The sequence below is a fragment of the Macrobrachium nipponense genome, chromosome 11, assembly GCF_015104395.2.
Source record: "Macrobrachium nipponense isolate FS-2020 chromosome 11, ASM1510439v2, whole genome shotgun sequence".
NCBI lineage: Eukaryota > Metazoa > Arthropoda > Malacostraca > Decapoda > Palaemonidae > Macrobrachium > Macrobrachium nipponense.
Window position 1 is genome coordinate 96,300,346 of NC_061087.1, and position 24,986 is coordinate 96,325,331.

The 24,986-nt window shown below is 46.4% G+C and overlaps 2 protein-coding genes across 4 annotated transcripts in view; one reads left to right on the forward strand and one right to left on the reverse strand.

Moving 5' to 3' along the window:
- The window catches only part of LOC135207623 (roquin-1-like), a 196,911-nt gene that overhangs the window by 170,439 nt on the left and 1,486 nt on the right, over positions 1–24,986 (reverse strand). The gene's annotated exons all lie outside the window — the stretch shown is intronic.
- On the forward strand, positions 4,735–6,446 carry LOC135209549 (serine/arginine repetitive matrix protein 2-like). Its single transcript, XM_064242206.1, has 3 exons — positions 4,735–4,792; positions 4,976–5,355; positions 5,448–6,446. The coding sequence occupies exons 1-3, from the start codon at positions 4,735–4,737 to the stop codon at positions 6,444–6,446; spliced, it is 1,437 nt and encodes a 478-aa protein (XP_064098276.1).

Below are 24,986 nucleotides of genomic sequence, written 5' to 3' on the forward strand. Positions count from 1 at the left end.
AGTGGGATGGCCTATATTCTTAATTTTACTTTGTTATGAATGCAGAATGACAAATGGGTGTTGTTTGTAGTGGAAAATGGAACAGAAACTGGTAATATTGTTTTTTTGATAATTGTTAAACCATCTAAGATTTATACCTAAAAGGAACTAGAAAAAGAGTAGTTTGTGACCACCGTTTACATCGATAATGGTTGTCGCTGGATTATTTAAGTCACACTGGACAGCTTTTATTTTACACTATTGGTTGATTGGATCAACAAATATACCAATTGCACGCTTCTACATACCCGTAATACTGCTGACCCTCTCAGACTTAACCTAACCTAACATAAGGTACCTGGTACTTAACAGACCCAAAGTTCTATAAAATATATGGTAGTGTTTTATACAAGGATACATCCAACTTTCATCTTCGTACAATAAAGTAACATTATTTCTAGTATTTGCTACAGTTCCGGATGAAGTTTAGTTAATGATTAATAAATACTGTACCTTTTTGGTAAAATTTATTGCTATGATATAAAATGCAAGAAAAAAATTTTATTTTTTGGAAAAATGACATTTTAGTGCTAATTTCAGTTAACAATGCCTTGCAAAGTATAACTTTTACTGTTGCATCCATCTATTGTTAACTTAACTGAAAATTGCATGGAGCTACAGAGATGTAGCAAACTGTAGGGTCTGAAATAGCAAACACAAAATACCTTACCTGATATTCATTATCACGTTCATTTACCAAATTACTGTAGCCTATTGTCTTTTTGTTGTACTAAAATTAAATTAAAAGTAATATTCATGGCTGAAAAAATCTTGATAATAGAAGATCTTGAGGCTTGACTTTAAACAGACAAAAGACACCCATCAAATACAAATTCCTTCAAATTCCAGGCTTCTGAAATTTTACGACAGTACCACCATTAGCAAATTAAACAAATGGAATGCTATGTTGGATAAGTAGAGGAAATATTTGACAAAACTTGTACCATTAACTAATATTATTGTTATTAGAAAAGAAGATACACAGAAGACAGCACATTAGTCTAAATTATAGGTTGAAAAGGACTTTTTAAAAATATATCATTGTAGTATACAAAAAAGTGAGGAGTGATTTCTGTGTCCTACAAATATGTTGGTGAATATACATATAAGAAAAATTAGTAACAAATTCAATACAAAATCACCACAGGTAGTTGTGGGTTACTTGTAAAATTATCTAATTTCTTGCCAAGCACATGAATCCTTATTACAGGTGGTTGTATTTCTTGAACATTTCTATGGTTATAAAATCATCATGTCAAGTGATTGATGGAATTCAATGAAAAATTATAATGTATACAATATAGAAACTAGAGAGTTAAAGATCTTGCTTAGAATAAACTAATCAAAACTTGAAGTTGAATGCGGGAACATAAGCAACACCACCAAAAGCGTGCAGCACACATGATAGTAATATTCAAAGAATCCCACCAAATATTTCAGTGACAGAAAAAAATAGAGAAATCTATTGGTGCAAAGTGGCATCTGAAATTAAGCTTCATTGGGAAATATCCTTTCAAGTATACTATGCAACACTTGCTTCTTTATTTTCTAGGGCCTAGGTTAGTTTACACTACATTAGGGAAGGTTAATTTAAATGAAGGATATGTCTGTAACTGACATTGCCCCCATTTTCATGCTTCAAATCTAGGGTTATTTTCTTTGTTATTGTGGGTGATTAGGTTAAACAAATTATTTTTCCATCTGCATGTCTTGTTTCTTTTGATATATTGTATATATTACCATTTGTGTTGCTGCAGTTCACTCATTTTTTGTTTTCCCAAGTAAAAAAAATATTTTTTACGTAAGTAACTTACAGAGTAATTACGTACATTGCTATTAGTTCTTACTAATCACAGTAGCTTAATTTTTTAAATTCATGGTAGTTTTTTTTTTTTTTTTTTTTTACTAGATCCACCCACTTTTGGAAAGAATAGGTAACCCAGCTGAGGAGCTCAGTTTGTTCCTGCTGCTCAGCAAATGAACCCAGTTGTTGGTAGCTTTTGTTTTGGTTTTCGCCTGTTGGTTGCCGCATTTGTCAGCATTTGGTGTAGTTGGTTTGGTAGTGCTAATCATATTTAGCTTAGTTTAGCTTGACTTTCCTGATTTTGACTATTATGTCAGACTCAATTTTGCATAGTTTGCAGTATTGCAGCCTTCTGCAAAATATGATACCCATACTATATGTAGTAGTTCCCGTAGAGGACAAGTTTGCACTCCTGATCTTAATTGTGAAGAATGTAGGGAATGGACCAGAGTAAATGGAAGATATTTTCTTTCATTTGAATAAATTGCAAAGGGATAGGGAGAGAAGTCCACCTGTTAGAGCTGTAATTTCTGCTCCTCCAATGCCTTTGCGTTTTCTCCCACACCTAGTCCTCTTACTCTTCCAACCACTCCTGTACCTGGCTCCCCTTCTTCCAAGCCCAATGCCATTGACAGCCTTGATGCAAGAATAAATAAGAAGTTTAATTTTTTGGTAGATACTATAACCCAACTTGGGTTTATGTTAAGGATTTTATGTCTAAAGTGAGTGCTAATATTGGTGCAAGTGTTGTGTTAGTGGATGAGCTGGATGCTTGTCCCACCGACGCTCTTAGACGAAGGTCACTGTCAAACTCCCCTAGACCTGCGAGGGGGCAAATCGTTCCAAGGGAGTCACTGGGGTTTGCCTGCATGTAGTTGCCTCCTCAACCGAGCCTGTGTTTGCTCCCAAGACTTGGAGGACAGCCACTGGAAAGGCATTCAGGTGAATGTGCACACACTATCATCTAGTGGCTTGGCTTCTGACTTGGTCAATAAGTATAATTGGCACTTTGGGATGTCTTCCAGGCAGCTGGAAAGGCCTGCACCCCCTGAGTGCGCATTCCCAGTGCCATTGTAAGCGCTCCAGAGATCAGAAGCTTAGTCCAGAAACCATCCTGTGTTTTTGGGAACCAAGAAGTGTATTGTTCTCCCTATTATTTTGTTCCTGTGCGTTCATGTAAGAAATCTTCAGAGTACCCAGTGTCTGTTGAGTGCATAGTGTCTGTTGAGTGCATAGTGTCTGCCGAGCGCCCATGAGGAGTCGAGCACACAGTATAATAGATGAGTGTTCTGTGAATGATGAACATGAAGTGTTTTTTAAGTACCTTGTGGGTACCAAGCTTTCCAGTTATGATCGTACAGTACATTTTGAGTGCCCTCTGGGAGCTCAGATTCCAGTGGTAGCTCAGCGCTCAGCTGCACCAGAGCTCATGGTACATTCCTAGCTGCCATTGTCTGCATGATTTTAGTGCTGAGCAAAGCTTAGTGGTAGGTAAGCTTATGTCCCCATACTCGCTTATTTCTGAGGATTCTTCGGAGTCGGTGTGTACTCCAGTGTCTCCTCCCCCATCTGCTTCTGTGCCTGTTGCGTCTGGCCTGGCACCACCACCTGTTAAATATCTGGTGCCTCAAGCCAATCGCCATTGGCCTTCTTTGCTGTCAGACTTAACGAGTTTGAGTACTACTGGGACCCTATCTTCCGCCGCCTTTACAGTATCTTAGACATTTTGAAGAAACCTTCATCTACTACTCAATACCCTCCAATTTTAGTTCCTTTGATTTCATCAGAGGAAGAAGACGACAATGGTCAAGATCAGCCGACATTGGCATATGCTTTGTTTTTAAAATACTTTCTATTTAGTTACCTTACATCCAGACTACCAAAAATGGTTCTGTCCTGTTCTTCAAAGAAGGCGTTGTCAAGTATTGATAGTTGGCTGTCAGAGGTGAGGAGTATGGGCAAGCCCGCATCTTGCACCCCACCTTCTCAAGCGTCAAAGAGAAGGTACCTTTTGTATGCCACAGGTGAAGCTTTCCCTCCCTGGGAGTCTCTGCCTCCTCCAAGGGGGACTTCTCCAGCTTGGTTGATTCTTCGAGAAGGGTGTATTTGCCTTAGCTAAGATCACGTTCACATTTTTAAAGTTTTCGAGATCTTCAGTTTATCGGACTGGGCAGTTGGAGCCCTGAAAAAAAAATTTTTGTACTTGAACTTCCCTGCCAGATATATACATAGCTTACGACTCTGACGTCACGACAGAAAATTTAAAACTCGCGGCACACGCTACAGGTAGGTCAGGTGATCTACCTTACCCGCCGCTGGGTGGCGGGTGTAAGAACCAATCCCCCTTTCCTGTCAGATTTTCTCTGTCGTCCGGCTTGACAGCACCTGTTGTTAAGTCCTCTCGATAGTGGATTTATTCTCGTTGCCGACGATTTTTGGATTGACTCTTTTGGTGAAGTACCCTTTGTCCGTTGGCTTGGCATACGCTATTTTGGATCGTTTTTTGGATTGTTCTTTGGTTTTTTCTTATAATGGCTGAGTCTGAGATTAAGAAATCTTCTATGTTTAGAATATGTTCGATGAGTGAATGTAAGGTGAGGCTTCCTAAAGCTTCTGTAGATCCTCACAGTGTGTGTATAAGTTGTAGAGGGAATGAATGTTCTTTCATTAACCCCTGTAAAGAGTGTGAAAGGTTATATGAGGACGGATGGAAATCTCTTTCTTCCTACTTAAGGAAGTTAGAGAAGGATAGGGCTTGTAAGGCTTCTTCTAGGAGCTCGAGTAGATCGCGAGTTAGCGAACTTGATGTTGAGAACCCTATCGTAGACGTAGTTCCTTCTCCCGTTTCAGCCCCTGCTCCCAGTTTTGAACCTGAAGATTCGTGTTCGAAGATGGCTTCTTTGAGAGACACGGTAAGGAGCAATGAGAGCAAAGTAAGCTCTCATAAAGGTAAGAGTGACAGTGCCAGTGAACAGTGCAGTGCCCCTAGTGCAGTGGAGGGTGCGTCTGACCGACTCACTAACGCTTCCAGGCCTAGACCTCTTCCAGACTCCCAGACCCAGTGGAGGAGGAAAGTCGAAAGCCGCAGGAACGTTAGGGAGAACCCCCACCGGTCAGGTGTCCCCTCCGCAGATCCTGTTGCTCGTTCCCAGGCTGCCTTGGATCGAACCAAGAAGGTGGTGTTGCGCCAGTGCTTCTCGTCTTCTTCGTCGCCTTCTCCTAAGCGTAGATGGAGCGCCTCGGAGTCCTCTCACCCTCTCAAGAGAACCTGGAAGGAACCTTGCGCCCTTCCTTCCAACCCCGAATCCTTCTCGGAAGAGCCGGAGATCGAGCGTAAGAGAACCAGGAGATCTCAAGAATCCTCTTCTCCTTTCCACGCTCGGGCCTCTCCTCCAGTCGAAGAGTTTGAGAGATCGCCTGCGCGCATCTTGGCGGGTCTGCAGGCGCAGATTTCAGCTTTGGCCGACTCCTTAGCAGGGAGTTCTCGCCGTCGGAAGGACGTCTCGCTCCCGGTGAAGAAGTCGAAGAAAGACTCTGCGGATTTCTCGCCTCCTGCAGGAAGGGTTCAAGAGCCTCGCAGTAGAGACTCTTACACATTCAATAGAACCTCAGAGATCACTCTCCGAGCAGGCGCTCCTCTCCCCCCAGCATGCGTCTTGAACATGACAGGCGCAAGGAGCTTGACAGGCGTTCTTCTCCGGAGTACCGCTCTTCTAGATTTAAACATGAAGAATTGGAGGATCGATTCGCTTCTAGTAGGCGCTATTCACCGAAGATCCGCGCTACTTCTAGCAAGCGTCAAGAGCTTGACAGGCGCCAGGAACCTCGTATTTTACAGGATCGTAGTAGGCGCACTTCGCCTGGAAGCCGCTCTGTCAGACACAGAGAAGATAGTAGGCGCCAAGAGCCTAGCAGGCGCCAGTTAAGACAATCTCCGTCTTGTGATCGCTCTCGACTGGACAGGCGCACAGAGCCTTGCAGGCGCTTCGCGTCTGATAGACGCTCTTCTTCGGAAGGCTTTTCTCCTCGTGACAGGCGCCAAGAGCCTGGCAGGCGCATAGAGACTGACAGGCGCCAAGAGCCTAGCAGGCGCAAGGAGCCTGATAGGCGCTCTTCTCCTACCAGGCGCTCTTCAGTTGACTCGGACTTGGATATGGACAGGCATGCCTCCTCTAGTAGGTGCTCCCTTAGTAGGCGCTCTCCTAGTAGGCGCTCTCCCAGGAAAAGCTCCCCTCCAGGCAGCCGATCTTCCAAACGTCATTCTTCGGAAGAGGGACATGGTGCTTCCGAGGAAGGTTTGCCAAGGGATTCTTCGGTTTCCTCTTACAAGAGACTTACCGACCTCCTCTTGCAAGAATTTGGGGATTCCCTTTCGGCTGTTGCTCCTCCGTCTCCTCCTTCCTTATTTTCTACGGCTAAGACTACGAAGATGTCGTCGGTTGTGAAGATGAAACCTACTGTTTCGATGAAGAAGGCGCTAAGAGCTTTGATGATTGGCGGTGGTCTAAGGAGGAGAAGGGGAAGACCGTCTTTTCTTTCCCACCTTCCAAGCTTACGGGAAAGATGGGAATCTGGTATGAGTCAGGGGAGCCTTTGGGTCTGACTCTTCCCTCTTCAGCAGACTCGGACTTCTCTTCGTTGGTGGATTCCGCGCGTCGCTCGGCTCTTAATTCTGCGAAGACGACGTGGGGAAGTGAGCGAACTAGACCACCTTCTGAAGGAATGTTTCTGGGTCCTAGAAGTGTTTAACTTCCTCGACTGGACACTCGGAGTCTTGGCAAAGAAGACACACGATCAAGAGTCTCTTTCGCCGGAGGATCTTCATTCAGTCCTGTCTTGCATGGACAAGGCAGTGAGAGATGGGTCTGGAGAGATAGCTTCGCTTTTTGGAGCTGGAGTTGTAAAGAAAAGGGCAGTATTCTGCTCCTTTTTAACCAAGGCTGTCTCTCATGCGCAGAGAGCTTCTCTGTTATACGCGCATCTTTCCCCGCAACTCTTCCCCAAGAAGATTATTAATGATATTTCCAGCGCTCTTTCGGCAAAGGCGACGCAGGATATGTTGGCTCGATCAGCAAGAATTCCTAAGGCTTCTTTTCAGCCTAAGATGAAGAAGGAAACGTCGAGCAAGCAAGAGCCCTTTCGAGGAGGCCCTTCTTCCCGCTCTTCTTCCTCCAGAGGAACAAGACCTCCTAGAAGAGGAAGGACCTTCTCTCGATCGATCAGATCGAAAAAATAGTACCCGTGTCCTCCAGACTACAGTAGGTGCCAGACTGCTGAGTTTTGCAGATGTCTGGGCAACAGAAGGGGGCGGACAACTGGTCCCTCGCTATAGTCAAGAAAGGCTACCTCATTCCCTTCGTCTCGAGACCACCCTTGACCACTACACCAAGGGAGTTGGTGGCCAGGTACAAAGACCCTCACATGAATCAAGCCCTTGCTCTAGCAGTAGAGCTCATGCTAGAGAAGGAAGCAATAGAGATGGTGAAGGACCCTCTTTCCGCGGGTTTCTGCAACCGTCTTTTCCTTGTTCCCAAGACCTCAGGAGGATGGAGACTGGTTCTGGACATAAGCGCCCTGAACGTCTTTGTGAAGAAGAAGTTCGCAATGGAGACAACTTCTTCAGTATTAGCGGCCCTTTGTCCCGGGGACTGGATGGTGTCACTGGACCTTCAGGACGCTTACTTTCACGTGCCGATCCATCCTTCTTCGCGCAAGTTCCTAAGATTCATGTGGAAAGGGAAAGTTTTCCAGTTCAGGGCTTTGTGCTTCGGCCTATCCACAGCCCCCCAAGTATTCCCACAGGGCTAATGAAAGAAACGTAGCACAATGGCTACATCTCAAAGGAGTGAGGGTGTCCCTATACTTGGACGATTGGCTGATCAGAGCCAAATCGAAGGAGAAATGTCCGGAGGACCTTCACATAACGTTGACCTTAGCAAGTTCTCTGGGTTTGTTGATAAACTTCGAGAAATCACAGTTAATCCCCAGCCAAGATCGTATCTATCTGGGGATTCGGATGGTTTCTCAGGTTTTTCGTGCGTATCCATCCCCAGAAAGGATAGCCCGTTGTTCAGAGAAGGTCGCAACCTTTCTAGAGAAAGATGTATGCACAGCGAGGGAGTGGATGAGTCTGTTGGGGACACACTCCTCGCTGGAGCAATTCGTTTTCTCTAGGGAGGTTGTACCTCAGACCCCTCCAGTTCTTTCTAAATCGGAACTGGAACCGCAGATCTTAGGGTCTAGATTTCATCTTCAAGATCTCGAATGAGATAAAGGAGGATCTCCGTTGGTGGGCAGACCCTCTTCTCTTCAAGGAAGGCATTTCCTTACAATTGCAGAACCCCAACCTAGTGTTATTTGCAGACGCGTCGGACAGAGGTTGGGGAGCGACTCTCGGCTCGAGAGAAGTGTCAGGCACCTGGGTGGGGGAACAGGTGTCCTGGCACATCAACAAAAAAAGAACTGATGGCGATTTGGTTGGCCCTCAAAGCGTTCGAGCTCCTCGTCCAGAAGACTTCGGTTCAGATCAACTCAGACAACACCACAGCCCTGGCTTACATTCGGAAGCAGGGGGGGGACTCACTCATTCTCCCTGTATGAAACAGCAAGAATGCTCCTTTTGTGGTCGGAGGAAAGGGAGATAAGTCTCCTCACCAGGTTCGTACAGGGAGAAAGAAATGTCAGAGCAGATCTGCTAAGCAGAAGAAACCAAGTCCTTCCCTCAGAGTGGACTCTGCACTCGGACGTATGCCAGGAGCTGTGGAAGACGTGGGGCAGACCTCATCTGGACCTCTTCGCGACATCCAGGAACGCAAGGATGGATCTGTACTGCTCCCCGATTTCAGACCCGAAGGCAGTAACGGTAGACGCGTTCCTGATGGACTGGAAGAATTTAGACCTTTATGCGTTTCCTCCTTTCAAGGAAATTCTCAGCATCGGAGGGAGCAAGGATGACCTTGATTGCTTCGTTCTGGCCTGCCCAGGACTGGTTCACAGAGGTACTGGAATGGTTGGTAGGTATTCCAAGATCCCTGCCACTAAGAGCCGATCTGCTCAAACAGCCCCACTTCGACAGGTTTTACAAGAACCTCCCCGCTCTCAGTCTGACTGGATTCAGACTATCAAGAGTCTGGTCAGAGCTAAGGGCTTTTCGGCAAAGTCTGCAAGAGCAATTGCCAATACACGTAGACCTTCCACCACCAGGGTCTACCAGTCGAAGTCGGGATGTTTTTTTTTTATTTTTCGACGTTGGTGCAGGAATCAGAACGTTTCCTCCTCCAGTACCTCTGTGACCCAAATAGCAGACTTTCTTCTTTTCCTGAGGGAAAAATGCGGTCTGGTAGTCTCGACAATAAAGGGCTACGGGAGCATGCTTTCTTCTGTGTTTAGACACAGGGGATTAAACATCTCTGAAGATAAGGATCTGCATGATTTAATCAAGTCGTTTGAGACTTCTAAAAGAACCTCTTGTTTAACCCCAAGCTGGAACCTGGACGTAGTTTTATCGTTTCTGAGGTCCTCGAGATTCAAACCTCCCCAATCAGCCTCTTTCAGAGACCTCTCTATGAAGACCTTGTTTCTCTGCGCTTTAGCTTCAGCTAAGAGAGTCAGCGAACTGCAAGCTCTGGAAGGAGATGTGGGGTTCCAAGGAGACTCCGCTGTTTGTTCGTTTCTCCCGTCTTTCCTGGCCAAGAATGAAAACCCCTCATCCCCTTGGCCCAGGAGCTTCGAGATAAAAAGCTTATCCTCCCTAGTTGGAGTAGAAGAGGAGAAAACTCTTTGCCCTGTAAGGAGCCTAAAGTTTTATCTCCAGAGGAAGAAAAGACTTGGGGCTAACTCAGACAACCTCTGGTGTTCTGTAAGAGACCCCAGTAGGCCTTTATCAAAGAATGCCTTGTCATTCTTTATTAGGAACCTTATTAAAGAAGCCCACGCATCTTGTAACCAGGATCAGTATAGACTTCTGAAAGTCAAGGCGCATGAGGGAAGGGCCATCTCGACGTCTTTGGCTTTCAAGAAGAATATGTCCTTACAAAACCTCATGAAAGCGACTTTTTGGAGGTGTGAGTCAGTCTTCTCCAACCACTACCTGAAAGACGTAAGAATTATGTATGAGAAGTGCTTTGGGTTAGGCCCGTACGTATCGGCGGATTCAGTGCTGGGGCAGGGAGCTGAAGCATATCCTTTTTAGATATTTTTTCCCTTGTTGTATTTGTATTGTATTTTTTGGTTGTGGGAAGGAGGATGCAGGAGGCACCTCCTTCTTTCGTAGTTCTAACATTTGTGTTTGGTTAGGTGATCGGTTTGTGCTTGAAGCTCCTTGCATTGGTAGTGGACAGGCTCTGTCATTTAAGTGGGTTGATCCCCTTTGACAAGACCCTAACTGGATTCTACCAAGTCAGCGGAGTCAGTTCCCATTGGTAGACCCAAAGAGTTTTTCAGTTGTAGGTCACGCCCTCGCTGTAACTCTTCAGGCAACGCAGACTTGTAGACAGTAACTATGAAGTCTTCTGCCTAAATCAGGTAAGAACCAAGGGTATTTTTTATTCCTTTAACATATGTTGTCTCCCCTTTCTCTGGACTTAAATGTCTCTTTCCCTCCACCAAGGGTGTCAATCAGCTATGTATATATCTGGCAGGGAAGTTCATGTACAAAAATGATATTGTTAGTATACAATAAACGTTTTGTACATACTTACCTGGCAGATATATACAATTGATGGCCCTCCCAGCCTCCCCTCAGGAGACAGGTGGAAGAGAAAATCTGACAGGAAAGGGGATTGGTTCTTGCACCGCCACCCAGCGGCGGGTAAAGGTAGATCACCTGACCTACCTGTAGCGTGCCGCGAGTTTTAAATTTTCTGTCGTGACGTCAGAGTCGTAAGCTATGTATATATCTGCCAGGTAAGTATGTACAAAACTAATTGTATACTAACAATATCATACGAAGAATACAACTCCCTCCAGGATAATTTTGCAGTGGACTTGCTGGGAGTTCTGTCTTGCTTAGCCAAGGCAATCAAAGATGGTGTGCAAGAACTGGCTGCTCTCTTTTCATTTGGTATTCCCTTAGTAAATGGCTCCATTTGATGGGCATAAACCTGTATTTCGACAAATGGCTCCTACGTCTCCCCTCAAGAACTCATTGCATGGAGTACCTTCAAAAAACTTTTCAACTAGCCCTGGAGCTGGGCCTGTTAATCAATCTCCCGAAATAGCTAGTCCCAAGGAAGTCAAATCTTTATTTTGTTCATGACACTTACTGCCATATATATCTGCTGTATTCTCTGACGACCGACAGAATTTCGAAACTCCCGGCAAACGCAGTGGTTGGCTAGGTGGTTAGTACCCATTCCCGCCGCTGGGAGGCGGATACCGGGAACCATTCCCATTTTCTATTCAGATTTTCTTCTGTCGCCGGTCGGTAAACATCTGTTTACAGACCTCCGCTTAGGATTTCGAAAACTTCATTTGTCACTTGAGTATTTGGATTGTCTTTTTGGTTTCGGACTTGGCTTAGTATTTGGCATACGCTATTGTGGTTTGGATTTTGATTTTGGCTTTGATTTTTCTTAGAATTGAGATGTCTGGATCTAGTTCTACTAGTTTCAGAGTGTGTGGTGTAGAAGAATGTAAGGTGAGGCTACCAAAAGCCTCGGTAGATCCTCACACAGTGTGTGTCGAATTGTAGAGGGCATGTTTGCTTGTTGGATGATAGGTGCAAAGAATGTGAAGTGTAACTGATGTCGAATGGAAGGCGTATGAATCTTACATTCGTAGACTTGAGCGTGACAGAATGAGGAGAGGTCTTCCTCCAGGAGTGCTTCTGTTAAAAGTCAAAGTAAAGTTGCTCAATCTAACATAAATGTAGAACAGGTTACGCATAACCCTATAATTTCTCCTTCAGATAAGGAAGTGATTGTTACCGAAGGGAATGCCCTTTCTACCATTTTAGAATCGATTCGGAACCTTGAATCGAAAATGAAAGTGCTACAATCTAATGTGCAAAAGTGTAGTGATAATGTTAGTGCCCCTAGTGAAGTGGAGGGGGCGTCAGATCGGTCCTATAATGCCTCCAGGTTGAGACCTCTGTCGGACTCCCAGAACACAGGGAATGGACATGTCGAAGGCCGAAGGAGGGTTACGGGAATTAAACACGGTCTGGCGTCCCTTCGGCAGATCCTGAAGACGCATCCCCAGGCTACCAAAGATCGCCGCGCAAGCTCGAACCTTGAAGGAATGCTTCTCTTCCTCCGAGAAGTCCTCACCTCACCGTGGGTGGGAATCTCGGAAGACCTCTCCGACTGAGAGTGGTAAGGAAGACGTAAGGTGTCGCACTGGCGGCCATCGTCTTTTCTCGCCCTCTTAGGAAAGGTCTTACGGAAGAGTACGCAGCCTCTCCAAGTGAGAGTGGTAAGGAAGACGTAAGACGTCGCACTGGCGGCCATCGTCTTTCTCTCGCCCTCTTAGGAAAGGTATGATGGAAGAGGACGCTTCATCGAGATCGAGAGCGTCCTCCGCCTCGATTTACGCTTCGGTCTTCTCCGGAAGACTTCGAAGACAGTATCCCGCACAAGAGATTTAGGACGCTTTCTGAGCGTCCTGATTCGAGTCCGGAGAGAAGGAAGAAGGCGTCCCCTCGCCATCTTCTTCTCAAAGGTTCATTCCATCATATGGTTCTTCACCATCAAAAAAGACCCTCGAAGCGATTCGTCAACAGTTGGATGCGTTTTTTTCAGCAAGAAAGAAGAAAGATCACGTAGTCTGTAAAAAAAGATCTATGGCTACCCGTCAAGAAATCTAGACGTTTCTCCTGCGGCTTCTCTTCGTTCTTCGTCATCTTTCTGATTCGTCGCCTTCTAGACCTCATCAACTCAATCAGGAACGCGCAAGCAGTCCTGCTGAGAGAGTCTCTAGAAGTATTGGCGGTAAAGAAAAGAGTTGAAGAACGTTCAGAAGGATCGCTCAGAAATAGAATTGGGAGGAATTGATCTTGGCTTACAGGAAGAGAATATTCAACAAAAGAAACGCTTTGCTAACCAGACGCTCGTAAGGAACGCTTCTCGGGACGCTCGGTGTCGTAAACGTCGGCTGGAGAGACTTCAGACGCACGATATTAGTTCAGAGAAGGATATGAAGATGCATATGAGGACGCTTTTGAGGACGCAAGGCGCATTACAACTCAAGACCGTTTTAAAGGAGTGTTTACACGATGTCCATCACGTCAGGACGTAAATGAGGACGCTTTTGAGGACGCGAGGCGTAGTGCTAGTAAGGACGCTCGTCCGTCCTTCATATCAGGACGCGTTCCAGGACGCAAATGAGGACGCTTTCCAGGACGCAAAAATGAGGACGCTTTTGAGGGCGCTAGGCGTCCGATGCATAAAGCCACCCTGGGAAGAAAAGAACAGGTCGCTAGTCAGAAGGTTAAGCGCCATATGCTTCAAGTAGTAGAAACTACAATATGAGTGCTCGTCAAGAGAAATCGTATGACGTTAGTTTGGAAAATTCGGAGAGAAGTCAAGGTTAGGGGAACATAGCAGACTCTCCTCTTCAAAATTGATTTCATACATTCAACTTACCTGTCAGATATACATAGCTATAGACTCCGTCGTTCCCGACAGAATTTCAAATTTCGCGGCACTCGCTACAGGTAGGTCAGGTGATCTACCGCCCTGCTCTGGGTGGCAGGGCTAGGAACTATTCCCGTTTTTCTAATCATAATCTCTCTGTCGCCGGCTGTATCAAACATTGTTGTTACTTCCTCCTGACTAGAATTCGTTTTTTCGCAAAGCTTTTGATCATCTCTCGCTGATATTTGGTGACGTACTTGGATCGTTGTTTGGCATTCGCTATCGTGGACTGTTTTTGGACTTGGTTGGTTTTTGGATTTTGTGAATATGTCTGATTCTAGTGTTAGTTTCAGAGTGTGTGTGAATGAGGGCTGTAAGGTGAGGATTCCGAAAGCTTCGAATAGATCCATCGCACTAGTTGTTACGAGGCTGTAGAATGGTTGAATGTTTCAATTGAGAATACGTGTAATGAGTGTGAGAATCTGAGTGCACAAGAGTGGAAGAATCTAACTTCTTACTTGAAGAAGTTAGAGAGAGATAGAGAGAGGAAGAAAACCCATAGAAGGTCTGCCTCTCATGATTTACTTTCTAGCTCTGTAGCTTCTTCCTATGATGATAATGACATTCTATTTCAGCCCGTTCACAAATGGCTAATCCCTATAGTTCGGCTTCGGAAATAGCAGAACTTAGAGCTTCCCTTCAGAAAATGCAGGAAAAAGTCGCAGCATTGGAAGGTAAGGAAAGTGAATGTGGCAGTGATATTAGTGTCCCCAGTGTAGTGGTAGGGGGCGTCTGGTCTCTCTGCGACGCTCCCAGGCCTAGACCTCTTCCAAGCTCCCTGGCCCGGAGGAGAAGGAAAGTCGAAAGCCGTACGGGGTTGTGGAGAATCCCCAACGATCAGCGTCCCTTCGGCAGAACGATCGTATCGACTGCTAAAGACCGCTATAAGAGGGTCTACGAGAGTGCTTTCGTCGTCGAGTTCGCCTTCTCCGAGAAGAGGGTGGAAGGAGTCGAATCTTTCCCGTCCCTTTGAAGAGGAGTATGCAAGAGCCTGCCAGGCCCAGGCGCCTGCTGACATGAGATCAATTCGAGTCCCGAGCGCTTCTCGGAAGGAGGAGCGCCTTCGGTAGTAAAGAGGGTCGAGAATACAGTCAGACTCTGGGGGACTGGAGGAGATCCTAGAGCGCCTTACAGATCTCCCTCGCCTAATTCGGAAGATTCCTCAACCAAGAAAATTTTGAAGAATATGCAAGAGCAATTAGCCTTGCTAGTAGGAACTCGTTATAAGGAGCCTACTCGTAAGAAGGATGATAGGCTTCCTATTAAAAGATCTAAAGAACTATCTCCTGCCAGGCGCGACGCATCCTTCAGGGGAGTTGTCGCACAGGCGGCCATCTCTGGGGGGGGCGGTGCGCTGGGCAGGGGCGAGGCGGAAGAAGTAGGAAAGGAAGCCACTCCTGTCAAGAGTAGGGCGCCAACCAGAAGCCAAACTCCGAGTAGGCGTAACGAACCAGGACAACATTCAAGATCTTTAGTCAAGCGCCAAGAGCTGGATGAAGAGAAAGATCCTGTTTAGGAGTAGAGCACTTATAAGACGGAAAGCGCCTACTAAACATCAGACGGATACTCCTCCCAAGCACCAGGAGTATTCTGAACTAAATACTCCTCCCAGGCACCGGGGGTATTCCGAAGATTATACTCCTCCCAGGCGCCAGGAGTATTCGGAACTTAAGACTCCTACCAAACGCCAGGAGTATGCTGAACAAAATGCGCCTAATAAAGGCCATACTCCTCCCAGGCGCCAGGAGTTTTACGAAGCTTATACTCCTCCCAGGCGCCAGGAGTATGCGGAACTTAATACTCCTACCACGCGCCAGGAGTATTATGAACATAATGCGCCTACGAGGCGCCAGGCGCCTGCTGAAAGCCAGGAGTATTCGAGGCGCTTTGCGCCTGCCAGGCGCCCCAGGCGCCCTGATGAAAATGCGCCTGCCAGGCGCCAGGCGCCTGAGGAAAATGCGCCTGCCAGGCGCCAGGCGCCTGATGAAAATGCGCCTGCCAGGCGCCAGGCGCCTGATGAAAATGCGCCTGCCAGGCGCCAGGCGCCTGCTGAAAGCCAGGAGTATTCGAGGCGCTTTGCGCCTGCCAGGCGCCAGGAGGATCCCAAGCACGCTACTCCTCCCAGGCGAGATACTCCTGCTGTACACCAGGCGCATTCCTCGTATGAACCTGACACTCGGAAGAGAGTAAGAGAAGAGTCAGTAGAAAGGAGAGAGCCTTCTCCTTCCGAGCCTCTTAACCCAGAAGATGCCTCGGAGGACGAAATGAAGGAAGGATCTTCTAATTATAAAGTCCTTTCGTCCCTTCTGTTGGAGGAATATGGAGACTCTTTGACACCAGCTGCTCCCCCTTCACCACGTTCGCAGTTTTCGAGCACGAAAACACTCAAGTCTTCCTCTTTCCTTAAAATGAAGCCTGCCATTTCTATGAGGAGAGCGCTACAATCTCTTGACTCCTGGTTCAAGAAGAAGAAGGAGTTAGGAAGGACGGTCTTTTGTATGCCTCCCAGCCAAACTTACAGGGAGGAGAGGAATTTGGTACGAAACGGGAGAGGATATGGGATTGTCTCTGTCCGTTTCAGCCGAATCAGATTTCTCGAGTTTGGTGGATTCGTCTAGAAGCACGCCTTGAATGCAGCGAAGGTTACATGGGGGCTTTCGGAAACACGGACCACCTCATCAAGGGTCTATTTCACACATTAGAAGTTTTTAACTTCTTAGATTGGTCCCTTGGGGTTTCTGGCCAAGAAAATCTCAAGAAAATGAACAACTCGACCCAGAAACCTGAATTGCATCCTAGCCTGCATTGATAAGGCTGGTTCAGGATGGATCAGCTGAGGTATGCTCGCTATATGGTGCAGGAGTTTTAAAGAAAAGAGCGGTGCACAGTGCTTTCCTCACAAAGGCCGTCTCTCATTCGCAGAGAGCCGCCTTATTGTTTGCGCCTCTCTCTGAACACCTTTTTCCCTCGCAGTTGGTGAAGGACATCGCGCATTCTCTGACGGAGAAGGCCACCAGGATCTCCTTAGACAATCATCAAGGAAGAGTAGGCCTGTGGCTAGTGAGGAGAAAGAAAGTGGCTCGCCCAGCTCAGAAACAGCCCTTTCGAGGAGGTCTTCCAACTAGACCGATCGCCAGAAGGAAGTCAACCGATAAGAGGGGCAGGTCTTCCTTCCGTGCCTTTAAGAAAGGGAAGTGAAAGTTCTGTCCTCCAGACACCCGTAGGAGCCAGGCTACAGTATTTTGCGAAAGCCTGGGAAGACTTAGGAGCCAACACGTGGACAATGTCGATTATCAAGAAGGGGTATCGCATCCCATTCAAGGACATTCCTCCTTGACAACATCTCCGAGGGAATTGTCCGCCAGGTACAGGGACCAGATGATGACGGACACTCTTCGTCAAATGGTGGAACAGATGTGGGAAAAAAGGGCAATAGAACTTGTACTGGATTGCAACTCCCCGGGGTTTTACAACCGCTTGTTCCTTGTAACAAAAGCCTCGGGGGGATGGAGACCGGTACTGGACGTAAGTGCGCTGAACAAATTTGTCGAACAACAGAAGTTCAGCATGGAAACGTCTGCCTCAGTCCTTGCAGCACTACGGCAAGGGGATTGGATGGTGTCCATAGACCTTCAGGACGCATACTTCCACATCCCGATCCACCATTCGTCGAGGAAGTACCTTCGATTTATGTTCGAAGGCAGAAATTATCAGTTCAGGGCCCTGTGTTTCGGCCTGTCCACGGCTCCTCAAGTCTTCACAGACGGTGATGAAAAAATGTAGCGAGACACCTACACTTGAAAGGATAAATGTCTCAATGTACCTGGACGACTGGCTCATCAGAGCCAGGTCTCAAAAGCAGTGTTTTGGAGGACCTGTTAATAACACTGGAGTGACAAAGTCTTTGGGACTGATCGTGAACCTCGAGAAGTCTCAGATGATCCCAGCCAGAACGTGGTTATCTGGGGATTCAGATGGATTCTCGGGGTTTTCGAGCTTTTCCATCGCAAGAGAGACTAAAGAAAGGCTGTGCCACAGTATCGAACTTCTAGGGAAAGAGCGCACTTCGGCGAGGGAATGGCTGAGCCTTCTGGAACCCTTTCCTCGCTAGAACAGTTCTTCTCCTAGGGAGATTACATCTTCGACCGCTTCAGTTCTTCCTAAGAAGAAGTTGGAGTTGGAAGACAGGTCAGCTATCGGATACGTTTCCAATATCGGAAGAAATAAAACATCATTTGAAGTGGGGTGGTTGCTTCCACTAAAGGAAAACAAGGAGTGTCCCTGCAAGTACGGAACCCAAGCCTGACATTGTTTTCAGACGCCTCGGAGGCGGGCTGGGGTGGGGGCAACAATTGGGCCCACATGACTCAGAAAGTGTCAGGCACCTGGTCGGCAGAACATGTCATGGCACATAAATTGCAAAGAGCTCTTAGCAATTCACCTGGCGCTAAAGAGCTCGAACACTTAGTCAGAGGCAAAGTCGTGCAGATAAATTCGGACAATACGACAGCTCTGGCTTATGTCAAGAAGCAAGGAGGGACGCACTCTTTTGCTCTGTACGAGCTGGCACGGGATCTACTGATTTGGGCGAACCAAAGGAAGGTAATTCTTCTAACAAGGTTTGTTCAAGGGAGAGGAATGTGAGAGCGGACAGACTGAGCAGAGATTCCAGGTCCTTCCCACAGAATGGACACTCCACTCAGAAGTCTGTCAGAGCCTGTGGCGCCTTTGGGGGAAGCCTCAAATAGATCTTTTCGCCACATTCCTCTCCAAAAGGATAGATACATTTTGTGCCCTGGTGGAGGATCCCCGGGCTTGTCATCAACAGACGCCTTTCTCCTGGACTGGTCAGGAATAGACGTTTACGCTTTTCCCCCGTTCAAGATTCTGGGGGAAGTAGTCAGAAAATTCGTGGCATCCGAAGGAACCAAGATGACTCTGATCGCTCCGTATTGGCCAGCTCAAATCTGGTTCACAGAGGTGATGGAATGGACAGTGGACTTCCCCAGATCTCTTCCAAACAGAATAGATCTGCTCAAACAACCCCACTTCGAGAGGTACCATCAAAATCTACCCGCTCTTGCTCTGACTGCCTTCGACTATCGAAAGACTCGTCAGAGCGAGGGGGTTTTCTCGCCAGGCAGCAAATGCAATTGCTAGAGCCCGCAGATCATCTACGAGACGAGTGTACCAATCGAAGGGTGGGGAAGTTTCAGAAAACTGGTGTAGGTCGAAGAAGCTGTCCTCTTCCAGTACCTCTGTGACCGAAATTGCAGATTTCCTTCTGTTTCTTAGACAAAAGTCGCATCTCTCGGTACCAACTATTAGGGGTACAGGAGTATGCTCTCAGCAGTCTTTAGAAACAGAGGGATTAGATCTAACGAATGACAAGGATTTGCACGACCTCATCGTTCATTCGAAACATCTAAATCACTGTACCTAAGGTTCCAAGCTGGAACTTAGATGTAGTTCTTAAATTTCTTTCATCAGATGAATTCGAACCACTTCACACTGCTTCGTTCCGTAATATCACTAGAAAGTGTTTGTTTCTGATCTCTCTTGCAACGGCAAAAAGAATCAGTGAGTTGCACGCCCTTGAATCAAGAGTTGGCTTCAAAGGAGACTCCGCAGTTTGTTCATTTCAGTCCCTTTTTCTGGCCAAAAATGAAAACCCTTCAAATCCCTGGCCCAGGGAGCTTCGAAGTGAAAGGACTTTCTAGTTTGGTGGGCAGAGAGGCAGAAAGATCCTTTGCCCAGTTAGAGCTCTAAAATTTTATCTGGACAGGAAGAAGCAGTTGGGGGGTTCGCAGAAAGGTCTTTGGTGCTCAGTGAAAGACCCCAAGAGAGCAATGTCCAAGAACGCTTTAGCCTTCTTTGTTAGAAGTTGTTATCACGGAAGCTCATAAGAAGTGTCCAGATGATTCTTTGTTAATCTTCTAAGAGTGGGAGCCCACGAAGTTGAGAGCAATCGCAACTTCGGTGGCGTTCCAAGAAATAGTCACTAAAGAACATTTTGGACAACAAATTATTGGAGATGCAACTCTGTGTTGCATCCCATTATTTAAAAGACGTGCGAGTTACGTATGATAAATGTTTTTCGTTAGGTCCGTTTGTGTCAGCACAAACGGTTTCTGGGTAAGGAGAAAGCACCAATCCTCTTATGTACGTAACCCTCTTGTCGGATGTGTTCCTCGGGTTTTTCGGTGTATGGGAGTGTCAGTTGTCGCACAGGTCGGCCCCTTCAACTTCTCTTCATTTGAAAATCGAGTGACATCTGACTATTAGAGGGGTACAAAAATTTTGTTATTTTTGTATGTATGAGTTTCGAGTTTGTGGTTACTTGCAAAGAGTTTGGGGATAATCTAGGCAATCTTAGAACTAACACGGGTTAGGATCGGGTGATCGGGATTGGTTGTGTGCTCCTTAAATTAGTGCGTGTTGTCATATAAGCGGATGTGCTCCCATTGACAAACGCCAGTTAGGATTCTGTCGAGTAAGTGGAAGAGACCCCATCGACAGATCCACAAGAAACTCTTGGCCACAGATCACTATCTCGCTAAGGCTCTGAGATGAAGCAGACTCCTGGGCAGTAGCCACGAAGTCTTCCATCTAAAAAGGTAGGAACTAAGGTTTATTAATACCTACAACATATGTTGTTTACCTGTCTAGTCAGTTAGTTAGCTGTCTCTTGCCCTCCACCAAAGGGTGTCAATCAGCTATGTATATATCTGACAGGTAAGTTGAATGTATGAAAATGACATTGTTATGATACAATAAAGTTTCATACATACTACCTGGCAGATATATACAATTGAAGACCCACCCAGCCTCCCCGCAGGAGACAGGTGGAAGAGAGATTATGATTAGAAAACGGGAATAGTTCCTAGCCCTGCCAACCCAGAGCAGGGCGGTAGATCACCTGACCTACCTGTAGCGAGTGCCGCGAAATTTGAAATTCTGTCGGGAACGACGGACGTCTATAGCTATGTATATCTGCAGGTAAGTATGTATGAAACTTTATTGTATCATAACCAATTTGCATTTCAAACACAAGACCTACGGTTCGAAAGGGAGGTGAAACTTTGGTTTCTTCTCGGTTCAATTCAGAATAAGACTATGTCTCCATTAGAAGATAAATCGTCAAGCGAGGCTGTTTCGGAAGAGGAGGAGGATCCTACAACCTCATCCTCTGTGGATTATAAGACTTTACTCGTCTTTTAAAAGATTTGTTTCCCCCGAGAAAGTTTCGAGCTCCAGTTCCCTCCTCTCTCTCCACCTTCGCAACTAACCACTTCGAAGCAAGGAAGAACTCCAAATTTTGTCAAAATGGCCACCTCGCTCTCGACTAAAAGGGCTTTTAAAAGAATCCATGATTGGATGGAATCCAAAAAGACAAAGGCAAGACTTCTTTTGCACTTCCCCCCACAAGGCTTAGTGGAAGATTGGGGAAGTGTACGAGACAGAAGAGGAAGCAGGTTTAAGAATCCCCGCTTCCGCACAAGGGGATTTCGCCACTTAGTGGAAGCTCCTAGAAGATCTTACCTGGCATCAGCAAAAGTTTCGTGGACAATGTCGGAGATAGATCACCATCTCAAAGGCCTTTACAAAACTTTGGAAGTTTTTAACTTTCTAGATTGGTGTTTTTGGGCTGGGGTCTTGGATGTTCAGTCTAGAAGCCCAGATTCCATCTCATTGGAGGACTTAGCGAGTATTTTGTCATGCATGGACAGAGCAGTAAGAGATGGCTCCGACGAACTGGCATCACATTTTGCGTCGGGAGTCCTGAAGAAACGCGCACTCTTCTGTAGCTTGCACAGCTAAGTCAGTGTCGCCAGCGCAAAAGCAGAATTGTTGTTCGCTCCCTTTTCGCTCATCTTTTTCCACAATCGATGGTAAAGGATTTATCAGTAAATCTCCAAGAACGAGCGACGCAGGACTTATTGTCTCGGTCTTCGAAACGTCCTACTGATCAGATGTCTTCAAGAACCACGCAAGCTTCTAGGAAGAATTATAAGCCCTTTCGTGAAGAGCCTCTTCAAGAGCTGCTGCTCGAGGGAGGAGTTTCCCTAGGGGCAGAGCCCTCAACAAAAACCAGGGGAAAGAAATGACTTTTCGGCCCTCCAGACACCAGTTGGGGCGAGACTCGCTCTCTTCGCCGAAGCATGGAGGATAAGAGGGGCGAACTCTTGGTCACTCGAAGTGATCGAGAAAGGTTACAAAATCCTGTCTATCGAAACACCATTAAGCATAGAACCAATAGACCTTTCGCCCTCTTATCAGGATTCAAAGCAAACAGATCTTATTAGACCTTTTGGATCAAATGTTGGAAAAGAGAGCAGTAGAAAGAGTTGTATCACGGAAACCTCTCCAGGCTTCTACAACAGGCTTTTCCTTCCTTGTTCGAAGCACTCGGGAAGATGGAGACCTGTCCTAGACGTAAGCAGGCTGAATCTTTTTGTAAGGAAATAAAATTCAAGATGGAAACTGCACAGTCTGTTTAGCTTCCTGAGACAGGAGATTGGATGGTGTCCTTGGATCTCCAAGATGCCTATTTCCATGTTCCGATACATCCTCGGTCCAGGAAGTTCCTCAGATTCGTTCTGAAAGGACAGGTCTTCCAATTCAGAGCTCTGTTTCGGGCTGAGTACAGCCCCTATGATATTCACACTTCTGATGCGAAATGTAGCAAGATGGATCCATCTCTCGAAGATAAGAGTCTCACTCTATTTAGACGATTGGCTATCCGGTCCACGTCAAAGGAACAGTGTCTGGAGGACCTACATATGACATTACAGCTGACGAAGGACCTAGGCCTTCTGGTCAACTTCGAGAAGTCCCATCTGATTCCCACACAGTCCATCGTGTATCTGGGGATTCAGATGGATTCAGTGGCTTTTCAAGCATTTCCATCCATAGAACGTCAGCTAAAATGCTTAGAGAAAGTATCGGTCTTCTTAGAGAAGGAAATATGCTCGGCGAGGGAATGGATGAGTCTGCTGGGGACCATTTCCTCGCTGGAGAAATTTGTGTTTCTCTGGGAAGGCTGCACCTCAGACGCTTCAGTTTTTCCTAGCAGACAACTGAACAAGAAAGACCTAGACGAGATTTGAGAATCCTCAAATCGATCAAAGAGCATTTGAAGTGGTGGTCGATCCCGTCAAGCTATCGGAAGGGATGTCCCTCAAAGTTCTGAGCCCAGATCTAGTGTTGTTCTCAGACGCGTCCATGACGGGCTGGGGAGCAACACTGGGGAGGAAGAAGTGTCAGGCCTCTGGAGAGGGGAACAGAGGTCCTGGCACATAAACCTCAAGGAGCTAGAGGCGATTCGTTTGGCACTTCAATGCTTCGAGTCAAGGATTGTGGGACGAATTGTACAAGTCAACTCGGACAACACCACGGCGCTCGCATATATAAAAAAACAGGGAGGAACTCTATCTCGTTCCCTGTTCAGGATAACGAGGGAAATCTTACTTTGGGCGAAGCTGAGAAATGTAACGATTCTAACGAGATTCGTTTCAGGACAGCAGAACGTTCGTGCGGATCTCCTCAGCCTGTCAACATCAAATGCTTTCCAACGAATGGACTCTCCATCCAGAGATTTGCAAGGAGTTATGGAAACGTTTGGGGACGCCCACTGGTAGACCTCTTCGCGACAGCAAAACGAAGAGGCTTCCTATTTACTGCTCTCCGGTTCTAGACCCAGGAGCAATAGCAATAGACGCCATGCTTTGGAATTGGAAGGGGATGGATCTCTACGCCTTTCCTCCATTCAAACTCCTGGGAGAGGTAATAAGGAAGTTTGCAGCGTCGGAAGGAGCAAGAATGACGTTGATCGCCCCCTTTTGGCCTGCAAGCGACTGGTTCACAGAGGCCATGTCATTTCTGGTAGACTTCCCAAGGACACTTCCAGAAAAAATCGATCTACTCAGACAGCCCCACTTCGAGAGGTATCACGGAAACCTCTCCGCTCTGAGTCTGACTGCATTCAGACTATCAAAAAGTTGGCCAGAGCGAGAGGTTTTCAAGATCGGTGCAAGAGCTATTGCCAGCGCTAGAAGAACATCTTCCCAAGCTGTCTACCAATCGAAGTGGGCTGTCTTCAGAAGTTGGTGTAGAAGGCAAAATATTTCCTCCTCCACGACCTCTGTGAGCCAGATTGCTGATTTCCTCTTACATCTTAGAAATATAGACAAACTTTCAGTGTCAACGATGAAAGGCTACAAAAGTATGCTGTCAACGGTCTTTCGACACAGAGGCTTGGATTTATCAAATGATAAAGATCTTCATGATCTATTGAGGTCCTTTGAAACATCAAAAGCTACGAGACAAGATTCCCTCATGGAATTTAGATGTTGTCTTGTTAAAGTTTTTAATGTCAGCCCCACCCATTTGAGCCTATGCACGCTGCCTCTTTGAAAGATGTAACTAGGAAAGCTATTTTCCTAACCGCTTTGGCAACAGCTAAGAGGGTTAGCGAAATCCAAGCTATGAGTAAACATGTGGGTTTCAAAGAACACAATGCGGTGTGTTCGCTGAGCCCCTCGTTCTTAGCGAAGAACGAAAACCCATCCAACCCCTGGCCTAAAAGCTTTGATATCAAGGGGTTATCAGAGTTCGTTCGGACGAGAGCCGGAGAGAGAGTTTTGCCTGTCAGAGCTCTCAAATTTTATCTGGAAAAGACCAAACAATGTAGAGGCCCGTCAGACAACCTGTGGTGTTTCGGTCAAGAGGCCGGAATTACCAATGTCTAAGAACGCACTGGCGTTCTTCTTGAGAAACACCATCAGGGAAGCTCATTCGTCCTGCACGGATGGTGATCTTAAACTGCTAAAAGTTAATGCTCACGAGGTTAGAGCGGTAGCTACTTCGGTGGCTTTTCAGAAAAATATGGCAATCAGTGATATCCGGGGTGCCACTTTGGCGAAGCAACTCTGTGTTTGCAAATTCACACTACCTCAGAGGATGTGAAGGCGACATATGAGAAATTGCTACTCGCTTGGACCATACATTTCCGCGGATACAGTTTGGGGACGAGAGCAATACAACCCCATCCTTTGAAAAATGGATGTGTTTTGGATTTATTATGGGGTTTGATTTTACGGTCGTAGGTTGGCCGCTGTGAGGCGGTCTTCCCCTTAATTAGCCTAAAGAAAGTTATAGACTCACTTGTGAGCTAGGTTAGGTGGTATTTATTGATGCTGTCGTTGTCCTTCAGTATGGTCAATATGTCTAGTTCACATGTGGTCCGCTCCCGTTGACTAGATCACTGAACTATCCACTAACAGGTCACTACCTTGCTGGAAATTCTAGTTAAGCAGAAGCAGGCTTGGGGACAGTAATCCACGAAGTTCACTATGCTAACAGTAGGGAACCAAGATCTCAATCCATCTGCATGTGAAATGTTTCTCTCAAATCCTTCTATTCTTCCCTTCCCACCTGCAATGGTGGGGATTCAGCTATATATATATCTGCAGGTAAGTAAAGGTCGGAGCAAAATGATATTGTCATGA